The following is a 25659-nucleotide window of genomic DNA, read 5'->3' as shown; positions in this document are numbered from 1 at the left end:
GAGCGATATCCGCCATTGGGTACGGCAAAAAAGTACAGGGTACGGCACGAATTACCGGGTATGGCTTGAAATTTTCCCGGGTACGGCACGAATTTCCGGGTACGGCAGAATTTTTGAGCGGGTACGGCTTGAATTTCCGGGTACGGCCAGAATTTTTGAGCGGGTACGGCTTGAATTTCCGGGTACGGCTTGAAAGGAGTTTGATGGGGGTGATATCCGCGATGTCATACATTCGTAGTTGAGCGGTCACCATGAAAATAATACTGCCGCGAAAATATCACGTTTTACGGTATGAAAATTAGGATATCTTGACTTACGGCATATTCCGTAGATCACATTGACTTGGGTGTTACCGTCTGGGGCGCCAGCTGGGCTGTCGTTTCTCTCGGCGCCACTCAACTCCGACGCCGAGAAGGAATCGCGTCTCCTACGCTGGTTCCCTACGGGTTAAAATGAGCAATTTTTAATGCATTTTTTCGACTATGCTGTTGAATTGGAGGAATCAAGATATGTAACATAATAAATGTGTTTATGGAAACATTCTAACAAAAAGTGTTAAAAAGGAGTTTAACACATCCACTGAATACAGACGGTTTTTTTCGATTTCTTTTTTATCCTAAAATGATCTTGAAAAAAGGTCCTTTTAGCAACACTGTATATCTATGCAAGACTACAGAGAGCAAAGCTATCTAAACGTATGATTTCCAGTTATCTTTGTCAGCTAGCTAGACTGTCGCTTCCCTGAAATCCCCTTTCTCCTTCCATACTTCATCTCTTAGCAGGAAATCCCACTCGAGAAGCTTCTTTCCTAGATCTACGTACAACACTATGCGACAAGCTTCCTTGTGAATGTTTCCCAAATTGGGTACAAACATTTGTCTTTACTGTCGACCATTGTATCCCATTGTAACCTAAAAATGTGAGTGGCCCCGCTCACATGATTTGGGCTACAGCATGAGCCTTGTTTTGAGGTGAAAATTGAAGTAGATAAATGAGGGGGAAAATAAAACGATTTGTTCTGCATCTCCAACCGAAGGAAATCCAACCCTCGGTCAGGCTGAAATCTCGGTTGATACGGAATACAAATTGTCGTGTTGTAGTTAAAACTTACCATGTCCTTCTGTTTTGAAGGTAAAACGTACGTCGCAGGCCTGTTCGTAATTCCCAATAGAGCCAGGAGAGGTGTCTGGTGGTTCCCAAGGTTCACCGCACCCGTCCGCCATCCCTTAAATTTGGCGGGAAAAATCGTCAGCAACTATCGTCTGTCAGACGAGCTGTTGTTGTCGTTTGCTTTTCTGTCGGCCTTCAAATGTCTAACTAGTGAGGGATACAGCGAGTGTTGTGTGTTTCATTTTAGATTTGTTATGAATATTCACTATATTTCCTCAGACAAATTACATATTTGTCCTAGATATTTTTAACCAATGTCTTGTACTGTGTATGTTGTTTGTGTTCCTATAAGAATGTATACGGGTATCGAAGTGATATGATACACGTATGTTGTGTGAAAAGTACTATATTAAACGATCTTGGAGTATAGACGTATTCCTAGAGACATTTATCGCAATAACGGTAATGTTTTTAAGGTGTCACCTACTAGCTAGAAAATGTCTTGTTATCAAAACATAAATGGGTCAAACAAAGATCATTTAGGCCACACCGACTTAATTTTATGGATGACATCCGCGCGCGATTTTCGTTGGCTATCAACCCCCTTTAATTTGATCATGAGTGTCCCATGGCCAGGCCTGTTCCAGGCTATCAATTCATTTTGAATGGCTACAAGACCATGGCCAAACCTGTACAAGGCTGTTATGGTTTGTAGCATGACGCAATCACGCAACCACATGTTAGTGACTCGTTCCCAGGTTTCGACATCAGGGGCTAAAATAGAGATTTACCGAATCCCGGTATAGTGGAATATTTCGCTAACAATCACCCCTTGCACACCCCTCTTCTTGCTCGTAAGTATTATATTGTTCCGATTCTCATAAATTTAAATTTCTTTTGGACAATATACGATATCTTGATCGTCCTACGACAGAAGAACGAAGAAGTGCAGTACGCAATCATCCCCTATGTGAGACTCCTTTGAAACTCTTTGTTTTTGCTAGAGTAACATGTAAACAAACATGGCGGCCCGGTTGTAATTAATGTCAGTACGGCAGAATATCCGTCGTGTTCTGGAGTATTTAGCGGAATTTCAAGACCACCAACCTTCCGTGCACCGAGTTAAGAGAGCAGACAAGCATAAGGGATAAGGGCAACCATAAACCGGGATGAAAACGCAGACGACAGGAGATTGGTGTCTGGTTCGGTCAACAAAATCTTATATTGTGAATGCAGTAAACTGAAAGAAACGAATGAATGATTGAACGAACGAAAAAGTGAAACGTGTCCCTTGCCTATGCCTACGTTTTCAATCAAGTGAGTTCTGCACACGACTCGCACACAGTAGACTGTTGTTGCACTTCACCAACCGCCAGAGGTCGCTGCTACACGGTACATCTGCTGGATAGCGTCAATACGTTTCACCGACGTCAGGGTGCTTTGCAGTGAATGGGACGCAAATTTCCTACTCTAACCCTAATCATAACTTCAATTCTAACCATAGCGATGATAAAAACAACGTCTAAAAATATGGGACGGCGAAACATAACAGGAAATGTTCCTGTTTGTGACTTAATTTAGTATTTTGTACAAAAGTTCATCACAAAATCCAATGTGCAACTGTGCTACTACAGTTACGTCATAGTTACGTCAGTCACAGGAAAATGTGACCCTGCAGTTTGGAGACAAATCGCCAGAGGCCACTGCTACACGGTCCATTTGCCGGATAGTGTCAATACGTTTAATTAATTCTAACAATAGCGATGATCATAACAACCAAATTTCAGCTAAAACATGGGACTGTAAACCATAACAGGAAACCGCAATTTCGGCGGCGTTTTCGGGAATGTTACTACGAAAGACACGCTATTCAACATGTGAACAAACACGGCGGCGCGGTTGTGTTTGGTGCGCGACACGGTAGAATTGGTCGTGTTGGCTTCTTAAGAACCAGAAGAAACTACACAATATATAACTTAGCATTTGAGTCACGTTTTATGGACATGTGTAGCGCCACCCGGCGTGATCTGCATAAAAATTATCTCATTTGTATGTTCGTGAGATTTAAATGGTACAAATTACTTCATTTGCATGTTCGTGAGACTTAAATGGTTCTGACCGCACAACACAGTATTCATGGGCGAGACCCGTACGGGTACAAAGTAGTGCTGCACAATACTAGAGAAAGGTGCAGACATTGCTCTGTGCATGACATCGAGATGGAACCTGTGGTAAATGTTAGAGGAATTCGTCAGTTTTGAGACTGTAAAAAGTTGAATTATGTGTTCAGTCGGCGTAGATTTGCGCTTTGATACTTGTACGGTAAGTTGTGTACTACTACAGTTACGTAATAGTTACGTCAGTCACAGGTAAATGTGACCCTGCAGTTTGGAGACAAATCGCCAGAGGCCACTGCTACACGGTCCATTTGTCGGATAGTGTCAATACGTTTCACCGACGCCAGGGCGCTTCGCAGTCAAGAGAGCGCCTATTTCCAACTCTAAGCCTAATCCTAACTTCAATTCTAACCATAGCGATAACCAAAACAACGGCTAGAAATATGGGACTGCGAAACATAACAGGAAATGTTGCTGTGAGTGACTTAATTAAGTATTTTGCACAAAGGTTCATCACAAAGGCCAACTGCACTACTACAGTTACGTAATAGTTACGTCAGTCACAGGTAAATGTGACCCTGCAGTTTGGAGACAAATCACCAGAGGCCACTGCTACACTGTCCATCAGCCAGGTTTCGTCCTGACGTTTCGCCGACGTCAGGACGTTTTGCAGTCAAGGGAAAGACTATTTCATACTCTAACACTAATGAATTCTAACAATAACGATAATCATAATAACAAATTTTTAGCTAAAAGCATGGGACGGCAAACCATAACACCAGTCAGTTCGGCATATTTTAATAGTACAGGGCGAAGAAAAGCCGATTTGTTCCTCCTTAAATTCATAAAGTTGAATGATGAGGAGAAAAATGAGAGAAAATGGATAATTTCGTATTCGTAAGATGAAAGCCATAATTAAATCGTCGTATTTTTCAGGCCTGCATGTGTGATGATTGCCCATTGGCCTGTCGTTAATCTTTCGTAAACGTAATTATCGAATTCAAATTTTTCTCATGATTTACAGGTGCAGGTGACACGTGCGTGAAACACGTCATTCCAAGATGGCGAGCGTGCAGTGGAACATGGAGAAGAACGAGCGGGTACAAATTCCACCCAGGAAGACGCGCCACGTCCGCTTTGGTGGTAATTTGTACTTTGAATTGTCGTAGATACTCTCCGGACTATTGTAGATAAATCTCGTTTGAGGAAAATGAAGCAAAAAGACAGAATTTCGAAATTTAAGTTGAGGCATTGTTCCCCATGAGTTAATGCTGCACTAAGTTAAGCAACCGCTGGGGGGCGTAATTGTGTGGTCCAGTGCCCTGACCTGTAACGTACGTGGTTTACGGTTTGTTGTTGTCCTGTGTGCTTTGGTCAAATTCTATGCGTTTCAATGTAAAACAAAAGTGTTCCGAGGCCAAGAGAAGGTAGGCTGGACATGATAGCGTTGTCTGTGCAGAGGATGACATGGACAAGGTGATACTGATAGATTTGGAAGGAGGGGAGACAGACGAACGGTAAGTTCGAGTGGGGAGGGGGGCGGTAACAGAGTTGTTTTGTTTCAAAGACCATATCCAGGGTAATGAGATACAATTCATAAGTGACATAGCAACCAGGAAGGTAAATGTGTCGGTAGAAAAGACACCAAGAATTCACCATAGGCTTAAGTTAAAGGACTGTAAGAGAGGCGGTATTTTGGTCTGTAACAGGTCAGGACTTTTCTACATGTAACATAACGTTATTATGCATCATTAACCAGTTGTTGAGCAGTAACATTAAATCCCCAACAGACTCTCGAACTTGATTTTGGTAAATCCGAGATTGGAATTTATTTCTGTATTTGTCGTGTAAACCAGAGACAAACTGATGACAGCCAACAATACTTGAATATAATAATTTGTATGCCTTGTTGCTGTTACTGAAGCTCATGTGCATTTGTTCCAGATTCTGAATTGAAATACATCAAGGAGCTCCAAACCAAGGGAAAGGTTTTCAGAGGTACTGTAGTTATGTAAAGTTAGTTATTTTTCGGGAATACAACTTGGCCACAAAGAACAACAAATGGTGGTGTCATTGTGGTCCTGGGTTTGAATCCCTAGGAGTTCTAGCAGGTCTGTATACAGTCAGCGGCACGCGAAGTTATTTCATGACCTGTAGATCACAGATTAAATGTCATTCACTTAAATTTACAAAGCCATTGGGGTCAGGATAACTCTTCTTTCATCATCTAATCTGTTCATTGAAAACTTCAACTGCTTCCTAAGTTGAAACCTTATCATTCCTTGACATAATTGCAATGCATTTACATGTATGTTATTGTGTGCAGTTATTTTTAAAAAGAAATCATGTTTCATTGACTCATGTTTGCATGTCATGATGATGGTTTATTTGATATTGATACATAAATACATATTTGACATGACATGTTTTTCTCCATATGTATTGCCAAATTACTGTTTTATTTCTGTACATATGAGCTTGACCTGTTTTTTCATGAACTGATATTTGGAGTGCATTCTACATGTATGTGTGTCATTGGCTCTTATGTTTTTTTTACCTACAGCTAGCTGTATTGGATTTAATGAGTGTTAATACGAGGTGCATATTATGTTATTTGGAAATTGTGATGTCACTTGTGTGAGGATGCATTGTTTGGTTATGATATTCTATGTAATACTATGTTCACTGTTTGTTGTGAAAATCCAGATGGTACCCAGGCTAAGGTTCCATGTGCTCTTCTCTCAACCAAAGCGTTGAATTTTGATACCTTACATATGTGTATCATGTGTGACTGTGAGATGTGTTTTCACATGTACTGGTCAGAATATTTCTATGTTCACTTTTGGCTATGATCTTCTTTTGCCTCACTAAGATAACAATGTTCCATGTACTCTTTTCCCAATCAAAGCAGGTTTTGTAAGTAATGTAATGTCATGAAATTTTGGCATGAAATTTTTCTGACTGTTTATTTCTTTTACACCCTAGCTTATGGGAAGCCGAGACTACCTGACCATGTTCCTGTGTGTGCTGTGGGACCTGTCTGTGTTCCTGACCAAATTCTTGGAGGATCTGTGTTCCTGTCCAAATTCTCGGAGGATCTATCGGGTATCCTGTATGCCTGTCCAGTATTCAAGGAGGATTTTCCTGTGTGTGTTCCTGAGGGACCTGTCACCTATCTACGAGACAAGAGAACATCAGACCTTGACCGTGAGTTGGCTTTTATTTTCAGAACTCTTTTAAAAATGGGGTCTGCATGCCGCAATGCGTCTTAGATTTGCATAATACGGAGTCAGGTCGTGACGAATAATGTTGAACGTAATCTTTGCATTATGGGTAAAGCGTTAAGCCTGCATGAATGAAGCATAATACCGGGTCGCTGCTTTGCATACTTTTGCGCCTTGCCATTTGCATAATTTGAAGTCGAACTAAGTCTAATTTGTATTAAGCATCCAGTCTGCACGAATGAAGAATAAATCGTGGCCGCTGCGTTCCAGAATTTAGTTCAAAGCGTGATCGGGACCTCCCATGCAAACCCCTAAAAATGACAATGAATATGTTGGAATAGGGCATCTCTGCGATCCTCTGAATTTTTAGTTCCAAACACCTGATGATTATCCAAACCAGCCCTCTCTACTAATTTCATTGTCATAAGAGTTCACATTTCTTATACTAATATCTAGTTTAAGTTTGTGACTAATATTTGTATGCATTTATGGTGGAGAACACAGTACATTTTCCTATTGAGGAAAGCACTTGTGATATTGTCTCTTATTTCGTTCTGTATAGCAATGGGATATGTTTTCAAATTTCAAAAGCATTTTGTGACCAAACTGTTTCCCCTGATATCCACTTCATCATGATCTTCTGATTGTACAGCCTTTTTAAAATATCTGATTCTGTAAAGAAAATTGTCCTTAATGTGAAGAAAATAAAATCAACATGGTGAAAAAATCATTTAAAGCAACAAAACTTGCAGGGATGAATAATGCAAATATTGTGTACATGTAACGTTAGTGCTAAAAAATTAGATGGAATGAAGTGGAATTTTTCACGAAAGGTAGGACTAGGATGTAACAAAAAATGTTTATTGAATGTCAAACTTGGATATCGCGACATTTTCGCACTTCTGCAGTTTGTTATATAAAAGGTAAATTAGATGGCCTGTCAGTTGTGCACTGTCAGTTGTTTGCAGACATTTGCACCCAAAAAGCTAGTAGCGTGATTGTAGCAGTGGAAATCTGTTGGTCATGTTGAAGGAATTTCTTTTCCACGCATTTGATCTACAAGAATTTGATCTGTTTTTGTGCTTCAATCAGGTGTAACATTGTGGCAGTTTTAACAACAAAAATTCAAGCCTGAAAATTTATTCTTTGAATACTTTTAATATCCTAGATGGCCTAGAATGTTACTTTAGGTTCTAAATCCATGAAAGATAACATATTTGCCAGTTTTTTCATGTAATGTGTTTGCAAATATTATAAATTTGCAAAAAGCACACAAAGTTTGACCCTGATTTACCTAAAATTCTGTTCATTTGTCTTTCACTGTGGAATATGCCTAAAATGTAGGTATCAAGATGATCTTCTATTATGCACATAATAGAAGACAATACATAATTTGCAATTAAAACATTTTTAGGCATTGGTAAGGTTTCCCAAATTGCAACATGTTAGTGATACACGTGATACATATAATAATATAAATACTGTAATATAATAATATAAAAGTACAGATCTTGTGTTCCCGAATGGAGTGGATATCAGGAAAAATGGTTTGGTCACATAATGATTGTTGGAAATATGTCCTATTTCTTTACAGAAGATGGAAAAGGCAATGTTGTGCTTTCTTTCTGTAGTGTGAATGTACTACAGGTAAGCTGTGTGTGATGTTTGAAAGGGAGGAATTGAGTTATGGAATCAGCGAAACAAACACTCTGTTCTTTTAGCAAGGATTATAATTTACAGATAAGTTTCTAGATAGTCTAACTAAACAGTACATTAAAGTAAACTGTAGGTAGAGTTGAGAGATATCTGTAAATACTGTAAGTCACTGAGATACGCAATTAGGATTTCTAGTTGAAATCTAGCCAGCATTTAAGTGTAGCTACATGTAAAAGGTACTGTAGACAGTCAACTTTTGAAGCCAATAGCAACTATATGTAAACAGTTTCAATGATTCACAGGTAGCATTTGAAGGCAGCTGTAAAATCGATATCATAAAAAATACATAATGTAAATATGGGAAGGTCCAAATTCATTCAAATATGCACAAAGATTCCACCAAAAATACACCACAACAACACTACGTTTGGCTGATGGCTTTGAAAGAATTATAGCCTCCTTGTTTAGGAAATATGTAACCTCCATTACCACTCAAGTAAGACAGTCGTGACAACATAGTTTTTAACTGCCCGTACTGATAACCACTTTCTCCTAAAGGATGAAGCTAAAAACTGTAGATGTTTTTGGAGCTAAAAGTGCGAAATTGCAACCTCCTTTACCAAAAATATGTACATTTCAGTGAAAATGAGCAAAAGAAAAATCTGAGTGAATAATCTGAGACATTATGAAATAATGTAGTTTTGTTTCGCTGATTTCTTTGAAGTCGTGTAGACCCCAGACATTGTTATCACTGTTGATGGACTTGTAGCAATACTAACCTCCTGTTGGAAAATTCAGGGCTCGTCTCATGTTGATCTAGTAGTAGAGTTTGACAGTGATGTTTTGCGCTGGCAGACTTTATTTGATGAGCTTGAGACTAGGCCTGGATTTTGGAGTGGGAGGTTTGAATTGTTGCACGTTGCAGGTACGTTAATAGTGATAACGGAGTTAATTTCACTGCATGACAAAACACAATTCCTCTCTTTCCGTATGTTCTCTATTTCCACTTCTTGTCCCTGGGCTTAGCCTGGAGGAGGAACTTCTGTCCCAGGGTTCAAACTTACACATGCCTCGACTCTGCGTAGTAGACTTGTTGACGAACAACTTTGTCCGTCATCAGGCCTACTACGCTAACGGAGAGGGGCTTTGTGGATTTTTGTTACCCTGGCTCAGAGGTTTTCTCCTCCAGGCTTTGACGCTAGGTTCACTCACACGTTATGTCACTTTTCCAACACTTTGCACCCCTGCTCTTAAATTTCCCCAGGCACCTAGTTAATTGTTCAAAGTGTTAATTGGCAGCTTTAATTTCACATAATTGAATGCCAAATTGCCCCCAAAATTGTCCCTTTGGACCTGAACACTTGGTTGATGAATTGTGTATTTTTTTTTTTTGCCAAAATCCTGCCTGCCAAAAACACACACAATGATTGATACCCTCAAGTAGATAATTAATTGGATTAAAATTTTCCCGCCAAAAAACTTAGTATATGGGGATTCTGACCTTTGACCTTTACTCCCCTCCCTCCCTCCCTCTTTCTCTGAACACTTAGCCACCACACTCTTACTAGCTACTTCGAACCAAGTCACACTGTTCCAATGCTTTGGACCTTTTACACTTACATGTAACTTCTCCAAACACTTTGTGACACTCATGCTATGTCAGACCAATCTTCCGAAACACTTAGTTACTTGAGTGAGACTTTTCTGCCAGAATGATTGTCACTCTACTTGTCAGTCAATGCACAGAAGTTTGCTCCCCTGGGGATGTCTTTGCGGAGACACGGTGTTTCGAAGCACCAGCATTCTTGTGCAATTGACTGACGAGTAGAGTGACAATCATTCTGGCAGAAAAGTCTCACTCAAGTAACTAAGTGTTTCGGAAGATTGGTCTGACATAGCACGAGTGTCACAAAGTGTTTCGAGAAGTTACATGTAAGTGTAAAGATCCAAAGCATTGGAACAGTGTGACTTGGTTCGAAGTAGCTAGTAAGAGTGTGGTGGCTAAGTGTTCAGAGAAAGAGGGAGGGAGGGAAGAAAGGTCAAAGGTCAGAATCCCCATATACTAAGTTTTTTGGCGGGAAAATTTTAATCCAATTAATTATCCAACTGAGGGTCCCAATCAGCCCAGAATTCTGGGCAAGTTTTCAAGTCAAAAGCAATTTTGGGGCAATTTTTTGTCAGGCCAGGTCTAAAAGCAGGAATAGAAGCACAAAAGGGGTGTAGTTAGAAGCAGTGAAAGTTTAAAACAAGCAGAAGATGAAAGGCTAAGGTAAGTGGAAAGGTGCAAGATGTCGGACGACAAAAAGTTTACAGAAGTGTGACGTACCGTGCAAGTTTGAATAAAGTGTTTGGGGAGTAGTTTCAATGTGCGGAAAGGGTGAAGTCTTCAGAGTGAAGAGGGAAGTCATGAGTAAAGGTACAAAGCATCAGAAAAGGAGTCCATCAAACACCCTTCCAGCCGGCCCAGAAATTCGTGCAGTACCCAATGGCGGACGTAGTGTGCAGTCAAAAGTCGTGTCTCAATAACTCTGTGAGGCAACGATACACAATCTTATATAGCCTCATAATGCTCTGGCAAATATTCATGGCCACCTCTCTGCGGAGTGGCATCGTACAAATCGCGCCCAATCTTGAGAACACTTCGTCCAGCTCGAACAATCCAGACCTCTTTGCACAACAGCTGGCCGAAGTGTTCTCAAGATTGGGCGCGATTTGTACGATGCCACTCCGCAGAGAGATGGCCAGGAATATTTGCCAGAGCATTTTTAATTATGAGGCTATATGAGATTGTGTATCGTTGCCGTACAAGGTATTGAGACACGACTTTTGAGAGATGTCCAAATTTAGATTTAGAGAATGGCTCGAAAGGTGTGTGATGGGGGGAATAAAATGAAGCATTTCAAGTTGAGAAAGTTAAGTGAGAAGGTGCTAAAGAGAAATAAGTGTGGTGGTCTGGTATTCTTTTCTGTGGTTTGGCACTTTTAGAAAAGTATCGGGTTACTTGAGGCAATTTGGGCTGTGCAACATTTCAAGATAGTTTGGATGCAAGAATTTCATCAATTAGCAACCCTAAAAAAAATCCCTCAAACTCGAATTTTGGGAAGTTGGGAAACCATTAGTCATTTTGATCCATCAACAAGTTGGATGCTCCTTGATTGTAATCTTACATGTTTTATGTTGCAATAGCTTTGTTACATGTCAACACTTAAATGACGGAATAGGTATTCTTTCCCGAAAAAGGTTTATATAATTATGCAAAAAAATGGAAACGCTATCTCCTGAATTTTGAGGGGCAATTTTTGCACGTAGACAAAGCTTGTTTGGCAAAAAAGTACACAAAAGTTTCAGCTTGATTTTGAGGTATATAAGCATTGGTTGGATCGGCAAAGAAAAGAAACAAAATTTTGTAACACAAAACTTGTTGACTACTTACGACAGATTGTTAGGTAAAAATAAAACATTTTCAACATCGGAGCCGTTTGTAATCTGTATTCTGTACAAAAATAATGAGGAATTACACACCCTACTTTTAGAAACAACAACATAAAGGCATCCTACATTTCCACCCACGTATTTTCCAGTAACTTTTCCCGGTAACTTCACTGAATGTGATCATAATTTGCTAATTCAAGCCCTCACAACAGCCGCCTCGTTGCCGCCAATTTTTAGATCTTATTTAATTTCCTGCAGATCTTAGAAAAATAGAAGTTCTGCCAATATATAGTCAACCAAATACAGTCTACAAGCATGGATTTTTGTCCAACAAATATAATGATGGATTGGGCAAAATTTTTAGCTGGCATGAGCGGCAAAATTCTGTCAAATGACGGTGAAAACAGGCACTGACTAGAACCCTATATATGTACTAGTATAAAAAATGACCTAAAGGCACAGGTTTACTGTAAATGACCGCGACTGAAATATGCATTTGGTTCAAATTATATCAGAACAAACAAGGCCCAGATTTAACCACAGTGGAAGTTTGACAGTGAAGGTTACAAGTTACAAGTGTTGGGAAAGGAAACCGTGCAAAGCAGAGTTGGAGGGTAAGGATAGAAATGTATGCATGTATGCAAGTGTGTGTACTTGGTTGTGTTACACAAATAAACTATACTCACAACTACGCCAGCCTGTGTCTTCTCTCACTGCTTTACTGGTCAAAGTCTCGTCCTTCTTTCCAGTCTTCAAGTGAACCAGTCTGCTGAGCTCTCATCTGGTTTGGATAGAACTCACCCATCATCACAGGTTTCTCCCAGTCAGGACAGCTGACCTTCGGGACACACCTACCGATATGAACAGATTTGTTAATGTTGAATCGCAACACTGAATGACCATGAAAGATAGTGATAAAATTAGCACAATTGGACGATGCTTAGTTTGCTTGAATAGATGTACAAAATCCTAGTGTTCAGAAGGTTGAGTGGAAAGGTCAAAAGTGTCAGAGACATACCATGCAATTGAAAGCAGAGGTCAAGGATGAAATGCATAGGTAAGGAAATTTTTAGAGTGTGAAAGCAGTATGTTAGAAGAGCAGCACAGGAAAGGGTGATGTACCGTGCAATAAAAGCAGAGGTGAGTAAGTGAGACATTCAAGCAAGGATGAAAGGTGAGGGCAGCAAAAAGGGTCTGTGAAAGCAGCATGACAGAATGTTAGGGAAGCATCAGCAGAATAATCGAAAGATCCAAAGCATCAGAAGAGGAGCACAGGTAAGGGTGACGTACGTGTACCATGGAATTAAAAGCAGAGGACAAGAATGACCATAACTAATGATAACATCATGCAATTCAACTATCTCACTGATGGAATAGATTTTGAAAGACTTAGGCTCTAGAAAATTGCTTTTAAAAATGCTACAAAGATAAATTAAAATGTACTTGTAGTGTGTTTCACATCAGAGTTCTAATAACACATATGTGAGGAAAGGAAAAACTCATAAGTTGTAAGCAAGTTGCTTGAATACATTGTAGAATGATGTACAAAAAGTTAGGTTTTTAAAAGTGTTACTGGTAGCATGTTATGCTACAGTTCGTAATACATCCAAGAGGAAAGGAAAAATTCATGTAAGTTGCAAAGTATTGTCTCACCTGGACAGGTACAAACTCTTCACTGTGGAGCCCTCATCTGGTCTGGTTTGCACAGAAGTCAACCGTCATCACAGGTTTCTCCCAGTCAGGACAGGAACATCATGAAACATGTCCTGAGTACCTGTATATGGAAGGATAATTAGTGTGGTGCAAAAAAAATCTTATAGATAACACTAACCATCAAGGATAATTACATGTATATACTAGTATTAGAATGATCTCTTTGCTTGAATAGATGTAGAAAGTGTTTGGCTATGGAAAGCTAAAGGTGTTTTTAAACACATTACATTACACATTACAAGGGCTCAAGAAGAACTGGGTGTGTTGTGCCTCAGGGTTCACAACAAATCAGAAAAATGTGTAAGTTGTAAAGCATTGTCTCACCTAAATAAACTCTTTTGTCTTCAATGTGTCTTCAAGTCAATTGTTTGCTGCACCCTCATCTGGTCTGGTTTGCACAGAAGTCAACCGTCATCACAGGTTTCTCCCAGTCCGGACAGGAACATCATGAAACATGTCCTGAGTACCTGTATATGGAAGGATAATTAGTGTGGCACAAAAAAATCTTAGATAACACTAACCATCAAGGATAATTACATGTATATATTAGAATGATCTCTTTGCTTGAATAGATGTAGAAAGTGTTTGGCTATGGAAAGGTGTTTTGAAACACATTACATTACGAAGAAGTTGACCACTCTGTATTAGCTCAGTAAGTAGAACACTTTGTATTAGCCTAGTATAGTATCCTTGTATGTTCCTTATGTATCAGTATGTCTAAGTCAAGCAGTGTATCTTTTGTATACACTTTTCTACATATGTTTGTTATGTGTCTGTTAAGTCTTGACCTGTACCTAGCCCGTCGTGGCATGAATGTACAATAAAGGTATTTCACTACACATTAAATTACATGTTACAAGGGCCCAAGAAGAACTGGTTGTGTGTTATGCCTCAGGGTTCACGACAAATAAGAAAAATGTGTAAGTTGTAAAGCATTGTCTCACCTGTAAAAACTCTTCACTGTGTCTTCAAGGCAACTGTTTGCTGAGTCCGCATTGAGTCTGGTTTGCTCAGAAGTTGTCCATCATCACAGGTTTCTCCCAGTTAGGACAGGAAAGTCAGGACACACCTAACTTATATAATAAACAGAATAATTAGTGTGATAACTCCGAAAAATTACCAACATGGAGTGACCATAAAAGATAATTCTAAAATCGTGCAATTAAACTATCCCTTTGCTTAGATATGTACACAGTGTTAACAGGAGTGTGTTTTTTCATGCCTCTCATTTCTTACCACATAGAAAAAATAGAATTGTAAATCATTGTCTCACCTGTACAAACTCTTCATTTCACTCTGTCTTCAACTTCAAGTCAGCCCTCATCTCTGTCTCTCAATCACCGGATCTGGTCCAATCTGTCTTTGTCAGGTTCAGACAGGAGTCCTCACTACTGCATCAGTCAGCAGACATGCACCTAACTCTACAGACATTAGAGGTTACACACTTGTCTCAAATAATACCAAATAGCTGTAAGTAAAATGCAAAATTCAGATTTTTCTTACCTGATATTTCTCTAGGGTCTTCAAATCATCTGGTCTGGTCCAATCAGTCTTGTCAGGTTCAGACAGGAGTCCTCACTACTACATCAGTCAGCAGACATGCACCTAACTCTACAGACATTAGAGGTTACACACTTGTCTCAAATAACACCAAATAGCTGCAGGTAAAATGCAGAATTCAGATTTTTCTCACCTGATATTTCTCTAGGGTCTTCAAATCATTTGGTCTGGTCCAATCTGTCTTGTCAGGTTCAGACAGGAGTCCTCACTACTGCATCAGTCAGCAGCCACCTAACTAGACAGACATTACAAGTTACGCACTTGTCTCAAATAACACCAAATAGCTGCAGGTAAAATGCAGAATTCAGATTTTTCTCACCTGATATTCCTCTTGGGTCTTCAAATCATTTGGTCTGGTCCAATCTGTCTTGTCAGGTTCAGACAGGAGTCCTCACTACTGCATCAGTCAGCAGCCACCTAACTATACAGACATTACAAGTTTAACACTTGTCTCAATAACACCAAATAGTAGCTGTAGGTAAACTGCAGAATTTAGATTTTTCTTACCTGGCCAAATACTCCAGATGTATCCGATCATTAAGTTAAGTGCCTCTGTCATCACAAGTCTCATCGCATCAGTACTGAACACCTGCACAGGTTGCTGACCCTCAGAACACAGCTCACTACAGGATTCTATGAAAAGAAGAAATAGTTTCTTCACTTTAAAACAAACACATACCTCGATGAAAACTATGCCTAATGACCATAAAAAACTGGGATGGCAACACCAACAATTATAAATTAAATCAAAACCCCATTCAATTAAAACTTTATGTAGAATACATATTAAGCTTGGCGCAAAATGTATTGAAAACATCAATTGCGACTTTCCAGGGTAGTCAACTGTGTTTGCGCCACAAATATTTGAGTCTTGATCATTGCAATTACAGGATCAGTCTAAAATTGAAACGAAAGAGCTTTTAAATTATACAAAATATTGTTAATGATAATGAAGAAAGTATGGTCAACTCGACTGAAGTTTGAAAACGTTTTTGTATCGTAGCCATTTCGGCAACTTGAAGCTTTGCGGACCCCATCTTGTTTACGCGAGTTTTTAGCGGCATGATCAAAAATGTGATTAGGCCACACCAAGTAAATTTTATGGATGACGTCCGCGCGCGCATTGATTTTGGCCTGTTCCTAGAAAAAAACACACAAGAAATTACACTTCCTGTAACTATGACCAAAGAGTCACGACAGTGCCGCAAATAGGTTTGTATGGACCAAAGCTTATGAAGCATCAAGCAAGGAAATCATGACTTCCATTAGGAATTCAGTTTGGTACATGCTGCCACATTTGAAGAAACTTGCTGACCGCTCCATCTATCTCCCCAACGCACAAGACGACAACTGCTGTTCCACCTGATTTATTGCTGTTTTGATGATGAATAAAAGACTTGTTGCTTGTTACACTGTGTCACCTCATTCAATTTGTGTCCTAACATTTGTCGTCTCTTAGTATATTTCTAATCTAGGCATCTTGTTTTTCAGGGCCCTTCTTGTTTTTTTTCGCCCTCTCGCATTAGATTTAGGGTCTCCAAAGAACGTCATCCATAAAATTTACTTGGTGTGGCCTTAAATTATGTACACGGGCACATTCCAACAGGTGTTTTGAACCACGTGGAAATAAAGAAAAAAATTGGTCAATGTACTTTCAATTGAATTTCAACAAATATAACTTTAAAACTCTGAACAATTGACTAAAAAGACATGCACACATACATTTAATACTCTACAAGCGCACCGCACATTGAAAATGTTGTTGAAAACGTGGCAAATTCATAGACTTTTTTGAAAGCCTGTCTAAAATTAGGAACGGTCGCTCTCTAATACAGAAATACGCCCTTTCGATTCTGTGGAAAATGACATGAAAGTACTAAAAGTTGGGAAGAATACAGGGAATAATGTCAGCCAAACAATTTGCTCGTTTACCTGCAACAATGAGCGAAGTCGCATCCATGCCACGCTACTCTGCATGCCCAACTGTCTCGCCATGTTGTCTTCTCCAAAATTCGCCAGGTCAGGAATCCGCATTTTCTCTTCAAAACATCACCAAAACGGCGTAAAATCCAAGGCGAAAACTCCCAAACACTCTGTCGCACACGTAGTAAAACGTTCTACCGACGAAAACTCAAAAAAATATTGAAAAATTTGTCCAAAAAATCAGCACCGAGTATTCTCGTCCTATGAAAGCGCCATTTTGAACTGACCATGTGCTTACACAGCTGTGCCAAACGGTAGCCTCTACCAGGCTTCGGGAGACGGTAGTCACGAGTAGGCCAAATAGAGAGACAGCATGCCAGGGGAGTTGGGCCGCTCGATAGTGCAACAAAATGTCGGGTGCGACAAAAATGTTACTACTTAGTATCTAGCGGACCAATCCCCCAGCATGTTATCTCTATTTGGCCAATTTTTACTCCTTCGCCCGTCTTCTGAAGCCTGGTAGAGGCTAAAAAACGGCCCTGTCTAAATAATGTGAAGCTGGTAATCTAATTATGACGACCCGCCTGGGTGCTAGGCAAAGTTAGGTTGAAAGTTTTCCCAAATAGGGTCCAGGCACCTTTACACACATTTTATATAATAGAATAACATTTCAAACAGGTATTCAGCGGTGCCAAAGAATTTATCAGAATTTTACGGAATTCATACGATCCTTACTAGGAAACATACGAAGTTTACGGAATACATAGAATCCTTACTATAAACATACGAATATTATGGAATACATACGATCCTTACTAATTTGGTGACTAATGCACCACGATCACGTCCATCTGGTTATGTGGTTTGGAACTGACAGAAAAGCCCAGCCGTCAATCAGAAACAGTCACCCCAACATCTGCTTTGAGCCCTATCTGTAATCTCCAAGCAGATGTTAGGATCCAGTCTCCAGCATTTTACCTCTGTTTTTGTGCCCTGTTATGGCTGTTAGCTAGGAAACATTACGATATTTCACCACTCAACATGCTTTGAGGCTTATCCGACTCCCTGTGGCAGCTTTGATTCGGATCAAACAGCCTTTTGATGAGTCCTACTTTCCGTGGAGCCTCGTTGAACTTCGTTGAGGTCAGCCCATTGAAAACACTACATAGACATGGTCTAAACATAGACAAAAACTGTTTACAAAGCTGCTAGTACACGCGTTTACAGTACACGCGTTTACAGTACCCGCGTTTACAGTACACGCGTTTACAGTACACGCGTTTACAGTACACGCGTTTACAGTACACGCGTTTACAGTACACGCGTTTACAGTACACGCGTTTACAGTACACGCGTTCACAGTACACGCGTTTACAGTACACGCGTTTACAGTACCCGCGTTTACAGTACACGCGTTTACAGTTTACAGTACACGCGTTTACACCACTACCCGTTTACAGTACACGCGTTTACAGTACACGCGTTTACAGTAAACGCGTTTACAGCACACGCGTTTACAGTAAACGCGTTTACAGCACACGCGTTTACAGTAAACGCGTTTACAGTACACGCGTTTACAGTAAACGCGTTTACAGCACACGCGTTTACAGTACACGCGTTTACAGTACACGCGTTTACAGTACACGCGTTTACAGTACACGCGTTTACAGTACACGCGTTTACAGTACACGCGTTTACAGTTTACAGTACACGCGTTTACAGTACCCGCGTTTACAGTACAAGCGTTTACAGTTAACAGTACCAGCGTTAACAGTACCCGCGTTTACAGTACACGCGTTTACAGTTTACAGTACACGCGTTTACAGTTTACAGTACACGCGTTTACAGTACCCGCGTTTACAGTACACGCGTTTACAGTTTACAGTACACGCGTTAACAGTAAAGGCGTTTACAGCACACGCGTTTACAGTAAACGCGTTTACAGTACACGCGTTTACAGTACACGCGTTTACAGTACACGCGTTTACAGTACACGCGTTTACAGTACCCGCGTTTACAGTACCCGCGTTTACATGAACCAGAACGTAAACAAGCAATAAAACGATAGGAATAAGCTGTACGATTGTTGTTTAATTCACTGAGTTCAGCCCTTTGGCCCGGGACAAGCTAGTAGGAGCCAGACTAGTATCGGGCCGTGAGCCGTTTCCCTTAGGTAGCCAAGAGCACTACGCCCGCCGCTATACGGGGGAGGAGAGTGTATGGCATGCAAAGCCTTACAGTACACGTTACATCTATCATTCCACGGGCCAGCGGGGGTGTCGGCGAAATATCCAATCACGCGGAGAAGTTTACCGATTTTGGAGGAATGTACGCTCAAAACTGGAGGAACGTCCGCTCACCCGGAGGAATGTACGCTCAAACCTGGAGGAACGTCCGCTCACCCGGAGGAATGTACGCTCAAACCTGGAGGAACGTCCGCTCACCCGGAGGAATGTACGCTCAAAGCTGGAGGAACGTCCGCTCACCCGGAGGAATGTACGCTCAAAACCGGAGGAATGTCCGCTCACCCGGAGGAATGTACGCTCAAAACCGGAGGAATGTACGCTCAAAGCTGGAGGAACGTCCGCTCACCCGGAGGAATGTACGCTCAAACCTGGAGGAATGTCCGCTCACCCGGAGGAATGTACGCTCAAAAGTACTGGAGGAACGTCCGCTCACCTGGAGGAGTGTACGCTCAAACCTGGAGGAATGTCCGATTTTGTGAGGAATGTACCAATTTCGGAGCAATGTCCAGATTAGATTGGTCGGGGTGATCTATGCTACTACACACGGAATGAAGAATACCCTAGTGTGGGGACTTGACGGTCTTTTCTAGCGCCGGGGGCCCAGCGTTTGTTGATCCCGTCAACCGGGTAGCCTGTGTACCGTCCTGGTTAGTCTACGCCCGCTCCCACAGTCGCTACCGGCCGACCGGCGGCTGGTCAACCGGCGGTCCTCCACGACGGTGTCACTACCGGCTCCCATCATATCTTGACTCGCCTCACTCGGGTCCCCGTCACGGCACACATTGAGTTGGCATCCTTCCCTGAAGTTATTTATCGCCCGAGAGATAAATTAGAGTCAGGCCCGGCCGCCAACTTTGGGCTCGGGCCGTCTAGCGTCCCCCGGTCGAAGGGAGAATCGTTTCGCGCTGGTGTCTGGCGTCCACTCTCGATCCTATGCAAAGCATAGCCCATCTCGGGGGGCTTCGGCTCCCGGTTCAAAAGCGCCGCCTAACTGCGGAAGGATATTACTGCAGTGCAAACCTGCTGCTATGAGTCATGGCACCCTTCGCTCCATATATGGCAAAGATGTCCATATATGGTAAAGGGGAGACCGGAAAACTGGGACCCTACGTTGTCTGTGACACCCGCATTCTGTGACTGCAAGTCTAAGATGAATCGCTAGAGGCCCTCACTGACCTGTCTACTTGCGGTCCGAAACGAGGTCCCAGTGTGAGGTATAGTTCCTGCATCATCATCATGGCTGCCGCTGGCCAAGAAACTAACGTGAAAACACTTCCTCCTCGTTTTTACCAAGATAGAAGCTATCGCGACGGGTTTCTTGCAGCCGTAAGTGACTAACAGAAGGCCGAAGTTCTCCAGGATGTGGTTCTTGAAGTCGAGGGCCGCCGGTTTCCCTGTCACCGGCTTGTTTTGTCCGCGGCCAGCCCCCATTTCCGGGCGATGTTTACATCTGATATGGCGGAGAGTCGTCAGAAGACGGTTGTTTTGAAGGTAAATTTGGCGCAAATCACAGCTGAAGTGTAACAAAACTAGTCCCTCTAGGGATTCTATGTATTGTTTACATAATATATAACGTTATGTATATAATAGTTATATAAATGTGTACCAAGATCAGTAAATAATTGATATCAGTAGTAAAGTTGTTATATAATGTTGTTGTAAAGAAGAGACTCCTTCTCACCCAAAAATTTTGCTCCAGTATTTTATGGCATTCTTTTTTAAACGATGACATTTTGCCACAGACGAATGTTGATGAATGTACGCCAGACTGAAATAGCCATATTAAAGATACTGTAATTTCAATCATATGGTGACTTGGCGGGATTTGAACCCGGGACCTCTTGGTTCTGATCCAAATGTTCTGCCGTTGTTCCACACAACCCCACGAGTTCAAAAGGTTCAAATTTTACCATAGCTAGAAGTACATTGTAGAAGTATGTGTCTTCAAGTAGGATAAAGCAATAGTAAATAGCACTAAATACACCTTACAGTGCAGTAAATACATTATATTGCCCCACAGGGTTTGGATGCAGCCATGTTTGGGGAGATTCTGTGCTACATCTACTCTGGAACCCTCCACGTGTCCCTGGACAGAGTGCAGCATCTGTACCAGGCAGCCGACTGCAAGCAGACTTGTTGGGCAACGAAACCTTCTCTTCCCGGCAAAACTTCCTCGACCGAATTTCCTGAAATTTACAACAAATAGAATACTATGCAACAAGGTTTATAACGGCTATCATGAAATACAAACTTCTATTTGGGCTTCAAAAGCAAGCACTAAACAGTGTGTTTTTATACTAAATTCAATAATAAAATGCAAAATTTACACAATGAATGACACAGATGCCATCTTTATTGCTTCATTCTTTATTTTCTCCCCTCCCGTGATTCCCTCCCCTCCCCATCCAAAAAATAGACTGTTCCAGAGAAATGTCCATGACCTATGACCTATAGAGAAGACCTAACACTTAGTACTTGACTCCTGTACAAATTATTATGTAAAATGCATACAACGTTGATCTATGGTAGAATGAACACCTCCCACACACAGACAAACCTGTCCTTGATGCTGAAAACCTCCCACACACAGGCAAACCTGTCCTTGATGCTGAAAACCTCCCACACACAGGCAAACCTGTCCTTGGTGCTGAAAACCTTCCATGCACAGGAAAATACCAGTGCCCCAAAATATCACAGCAGTAAGAGCGTATATGGTACTGTTCGTTATTGAACTGCTAGAGGTTGCTTTTGATCCATGCACTCCGTAACTTCGCAGCCTGGTATATCCAGTCCTTACCTTTAATAGCTGCACTATCCTTGGGGCTCTCGGCAAAGAGCTCTTTGCTGCCGACAATATAACTATGAGAAAATCCTGTTCGTTATGAAAATCTGACAGAAAATGGAGTGTTTTAAGTCAAAGAAATGTCAGGAGCTCACAATATCTGCTTTCAGATTCTACACTGCCTGGTGTCTAGATAGACCCAGGAGGAATACAAAGAAATATGTTCTTTAATGGCAAAGCTTATACACCATACTGGAGTCGAATATAATAGCCGAGCGGTTGCCTTAGCGGACATGAGATCAAGTGATCATGGGTTCGATTCCTGGCATTCCTACTATACATTGTGTCCTTAAGGCACTTTGCACGGCTTCCCAAACTTCACCCAGGTGTAAAATGGGTATATGACTTTGGAGGTGGTGGTGGGGGGAGGGGGGGTAATGGAAAAAGAATGATAGGCCCCACCTTCCAATACCCCTCCCTAAACACAGTGGAATAACAATCCACCAATTCTAGGCAATGAATTGTTAATCCAATACCTAAACTAGGCTACCTTTCCTTTAAAGGTTTTTATAAACACAAAGGCAATATACCTTAGGGTATAAACTTTACACTCTTCACAAGTTTAAGCTTGATTTTACATTTTTACAAAGGGGAAACAATTGTTTTTTTCTTTTGAATAAAATCACAAGCTAAGATGGGGACTGGACACTGTTGCTGCAAACCGACTTTCATTAACGTTGGGAGTCAAATGATTTCACCACATATCTGTTTCCTGGCTTCCAATATTGCCCACATGGCATCTTAATAGCCAAATAATTGGTAAATCCATTACAGCGAATTCACGTCATTCGTCAAAAATACGTCTGCACAGACGTATTTAGTTGCCATGGCAACGACACATCGCCAGTAGAATTAATCTATTTTGATATCTGGATCCGTGCTGTTGTCAGGGATTTTGCTGTTTTCGGTCGCTAAACCAATTATTTAAACGTGTAGAGAGACGTGTCTGATTCTAGTATCCCCTGGAAAAAAGGCGCGTGCTTTCATTTACCTTCCACACTAGTACTGATGGCACTGTCATCTACAACTGTCGCTGTAAGGAAAGTTTAAACAAAGGTTTCGTCCGAGGCGTACTACTCGTATCATCAGCAACATACAGGGGACAATGGCAAACATGAGTAATCAATGGAGTAAGATCGCCCTCTGACGGAACCTTTTTGTATTGCAGTACAGTGACTTTATGTGACTAAAACGTACATAACATTGCCGATTCTATATGCTAAGCTATCACTGTTTGTTGCGGTAACCGTTATCATACACAGGCGGTAGCTAAGCGTCACTGGCGCCGCTAGATCCTCAAGCCGTCTCCTTCAAATATAGATTTCGTACACGTGTGTTCGCAAAGGTGGGATTCAATCCTAGCTGCTCAATACATAAAAAAGACAGGGGAAAATCTTACTTGGCTGTAAAGGGAATCCAATGCAGATATGAGTCGCTATTCCGGAGAATATTTCTTGCCGTAAGTTTTGTTACCAAGAGACAACACAAATACAAACAGGGACTGATTTTGGGAGACAACAAGACGGAAAGAGAAAGGAAAAAATGCCGCATCTTCGCTACAAAAATGCTCACTTTCGTCATGACTACTCCCGAACTTCAGCCAACCTTGATTGGTTGTCTTGGGAAGCTTTCTGAATGTGTGACTAGGGTTTAACTTTGCTTGAAAAATGAGCGGGAATGAGCCCATGTGCAGGCTGGTATTATCAAATATCTAGTTGTAATCATGCTGACTTTACCGCGAGCGCTCAAAGCGTATAAAAACAGGTTTTCCAAATTAAAGCTAGTTTACGATACCCCCTGTTGTTGTGCGTTAATAGAACGTTGCTATGGCGACGTATGACGTAGAAGATGCCACGTAAATCGGCAGGAAAATAACGACATGTTGACTGGGAATATCTAACGTTATGCGCTGGATTTTCTTAAAGACAGTGAAATTCTCATAGTTACAAAACCGAGGTTAGTTCATTCAAACAAAACTAAGCAATATAATTTGGTCAGATTTAGGCCACGCCTACCTTTCGATGAAAATCGAATTTGAGTTAGATTTGAACCAAATTTCACGGCTGAACCTTTCTCCGTCAGCACCCGAATGTTTTTAACATTTTGAAACATTCGGACTACGAACAGTAGCCGCCCTGTCCGAACACCAGACAACCACAGCCGACCTTACTCCCGACCTATACTCCTAACCATGCATGGTTGAGGAAGTTCGGTCGTGTTCGTGAGACCATATTCGGCTATACGTCACACGGGCTTTACTCTCTAATCTTCCAAGCCTCGGCTTGTTCTGCCAGAGTCACTGAACTGAGGCAAAAATTCCTTATCCAGGGAAGTTACGGGTTTACAAAACCTGTGCATCTGTCATTCTTACCTAGCCACACCGTTCTGTGTGTGATGTATACCTCCCCGCAGGACACTAACATATCCAGCGTGACGATTCATAAAAGGTAATGATTTTGGGTGCAGTTCTTGTATATAGGTTCGCCCAAAGACATCGTTTTACAGTTCTGATTAATGGCATCAGAGTAATGGTTAAAAGTACATCTGCTTGCGGTAGAAAACTATTTCAAAGGTACTTATCATCATGTGATAGCCTAAATACCACACAGACCGCATATTTTAACACAGCATAGGGCCATAAAAATGTAATAAAATCTGTTATACCCACATAACATCTGCTGCAACAGACATCTTCAAGCCACATAGAAAGTAATAAGGGTTATAAACTGTGTATTAGAAATAAAATGCGTGAAACTTTAAGAGACCATTTACGTGATTTTACGTGCCAGCTTACACCTTCCAAACAACCCCTTGCTTCTTCAAAGTAATATTTCACATACAATACGTATTATTAACTTTCTTAAACACCATGAAGTACACAAAATTGTTATTAAAATCTACTTATTTCCCTTTTAGTCGCTTTTTTGCTAACTGATGCTTATCAATTTTCCTTGAACTTTGCAACAAATAACACAACTTCACATAGAGCACGCTTTTACTTAGATTTAAGACCATAAAGTACACAAAATCGTGAATTCTAGTCGAGGAACTCATGGTGTGTCTCTAATGAAACGTTATTTTAGCCTTGAATTGCAGAGATGTAATGGCTAGTACTGTCATTCGGAATGCGCCTGGAGTAACCATATCCATAATTACTCTTCATCCCTGGCCTTGCAATGTTTGGACCAATGACACCCTCCATACTTCTCGCTGCCAGGCGTAGACATGATATGTGTAATGTTCACAATAAGAGCGATGCCATCTGTTTCCATGGCCAGAGGCACGCGGGCGGACGCCGGTCTTTCGCCGAGACACAATATATCGGGATAACGCGGTCTTTTGAAGTCAGACAACCGCCGGCGGGGAACAAAACGAACCCAGTAATAACCACCGAAATTCACGTACTTTTCTTACGATGTTTTCTTCCTCATGATCATGATGCTTTCTTGTTACCTTCGCCAAGAAGGTTATGTTTTCAGTTGCGTTTGTCTGTGTGTGTGTGGGTGTGTTTGTTTGTGTGTGGTTTAGCAAGATAACTCGAGAAGCAGTGGATGGATTGGAATGAAACTTGGTAGGTGGGTAGGTCTTTATGAGACCTAGAAATGATTAGATTTTGTTCACGATGCTTTGTTGGAAGCTGTACCATTCTTTAAAAAAATGCAAATTATGAATCTAACTCAGGATTTCATTATGATACGTAAATATCTCGCTCTTAATTAATTAAAAATATTCATACATGTATTACTTTCTTGTGTCCTATCAGTAACACCAAGAAAGGGAATGTTAGAACCTGTACATTAAGTTTATAATTAAACCCCATGTTTATTGTTCATGTA

At 41.1% G+C, this 25659-nt stretch overlaps 1 protein-coding gene and 1 long non-coding RNA gene across 2 annotated transcripts in view; one reads left to right on the top strand and one right to left on the bottom strand.

Moving 5' to 3' along the window:
- Positions 1-1226, bottom strand: part of LOC109468398 — a 16398-nt gene extending 15172 nt beyond the window's left edge. Inside the window, exons 1-2 of the mRNA XM_019766647.1 lie at positions 1112-1226; positions 318-440 (exon numbers count right to left, since the gene is read on the bottom strand). Coding sequence (XP_019622206.1) covers positions 318-440; positions 1112-1223 — 235 coding nt within the window. The 5' untranslated portion in view covers positions 1224-1226. The remainder of the gene's footprint in view (positions 1-317; positions 441-1111) is intronic.
- An 18950-nt stretch (positions 1227-20176) lies between these two features.
- Positions 20177-21312, top strand: LOC109468673. The gene is made up of 2 exons (XR_002140137.1): positions 20177-20472; positions 21002-21312. It is a non-coding gene; the product is annotated as an uncharacterized LOC109468673 (long non-coding RNA).
- The last annotated feature ends 4347 nt before the right edge of the window (positions 21313-25659 follow it).

This window comes from Branchiostoma belcheri, unplaced genomic scaffold (assembly GCF_001625305.1).
Source record: "Branchiostoma belcheri isolate BF01 breed outbred unplaced genomic scaffold, Haploidv18h27 scaffold2, whole genome shotgun sequence".
Taxonomy (NCBI): Eukaryota; Metazoa; Chordata; class Leptocardii; order Amphioxiformes; family Branchiostomatidae; genus Branchiostoma; species Branchiostoma belcheri.
This window is presented reverse-complemented; position numbering and strand designations above follow the sequence as displayed.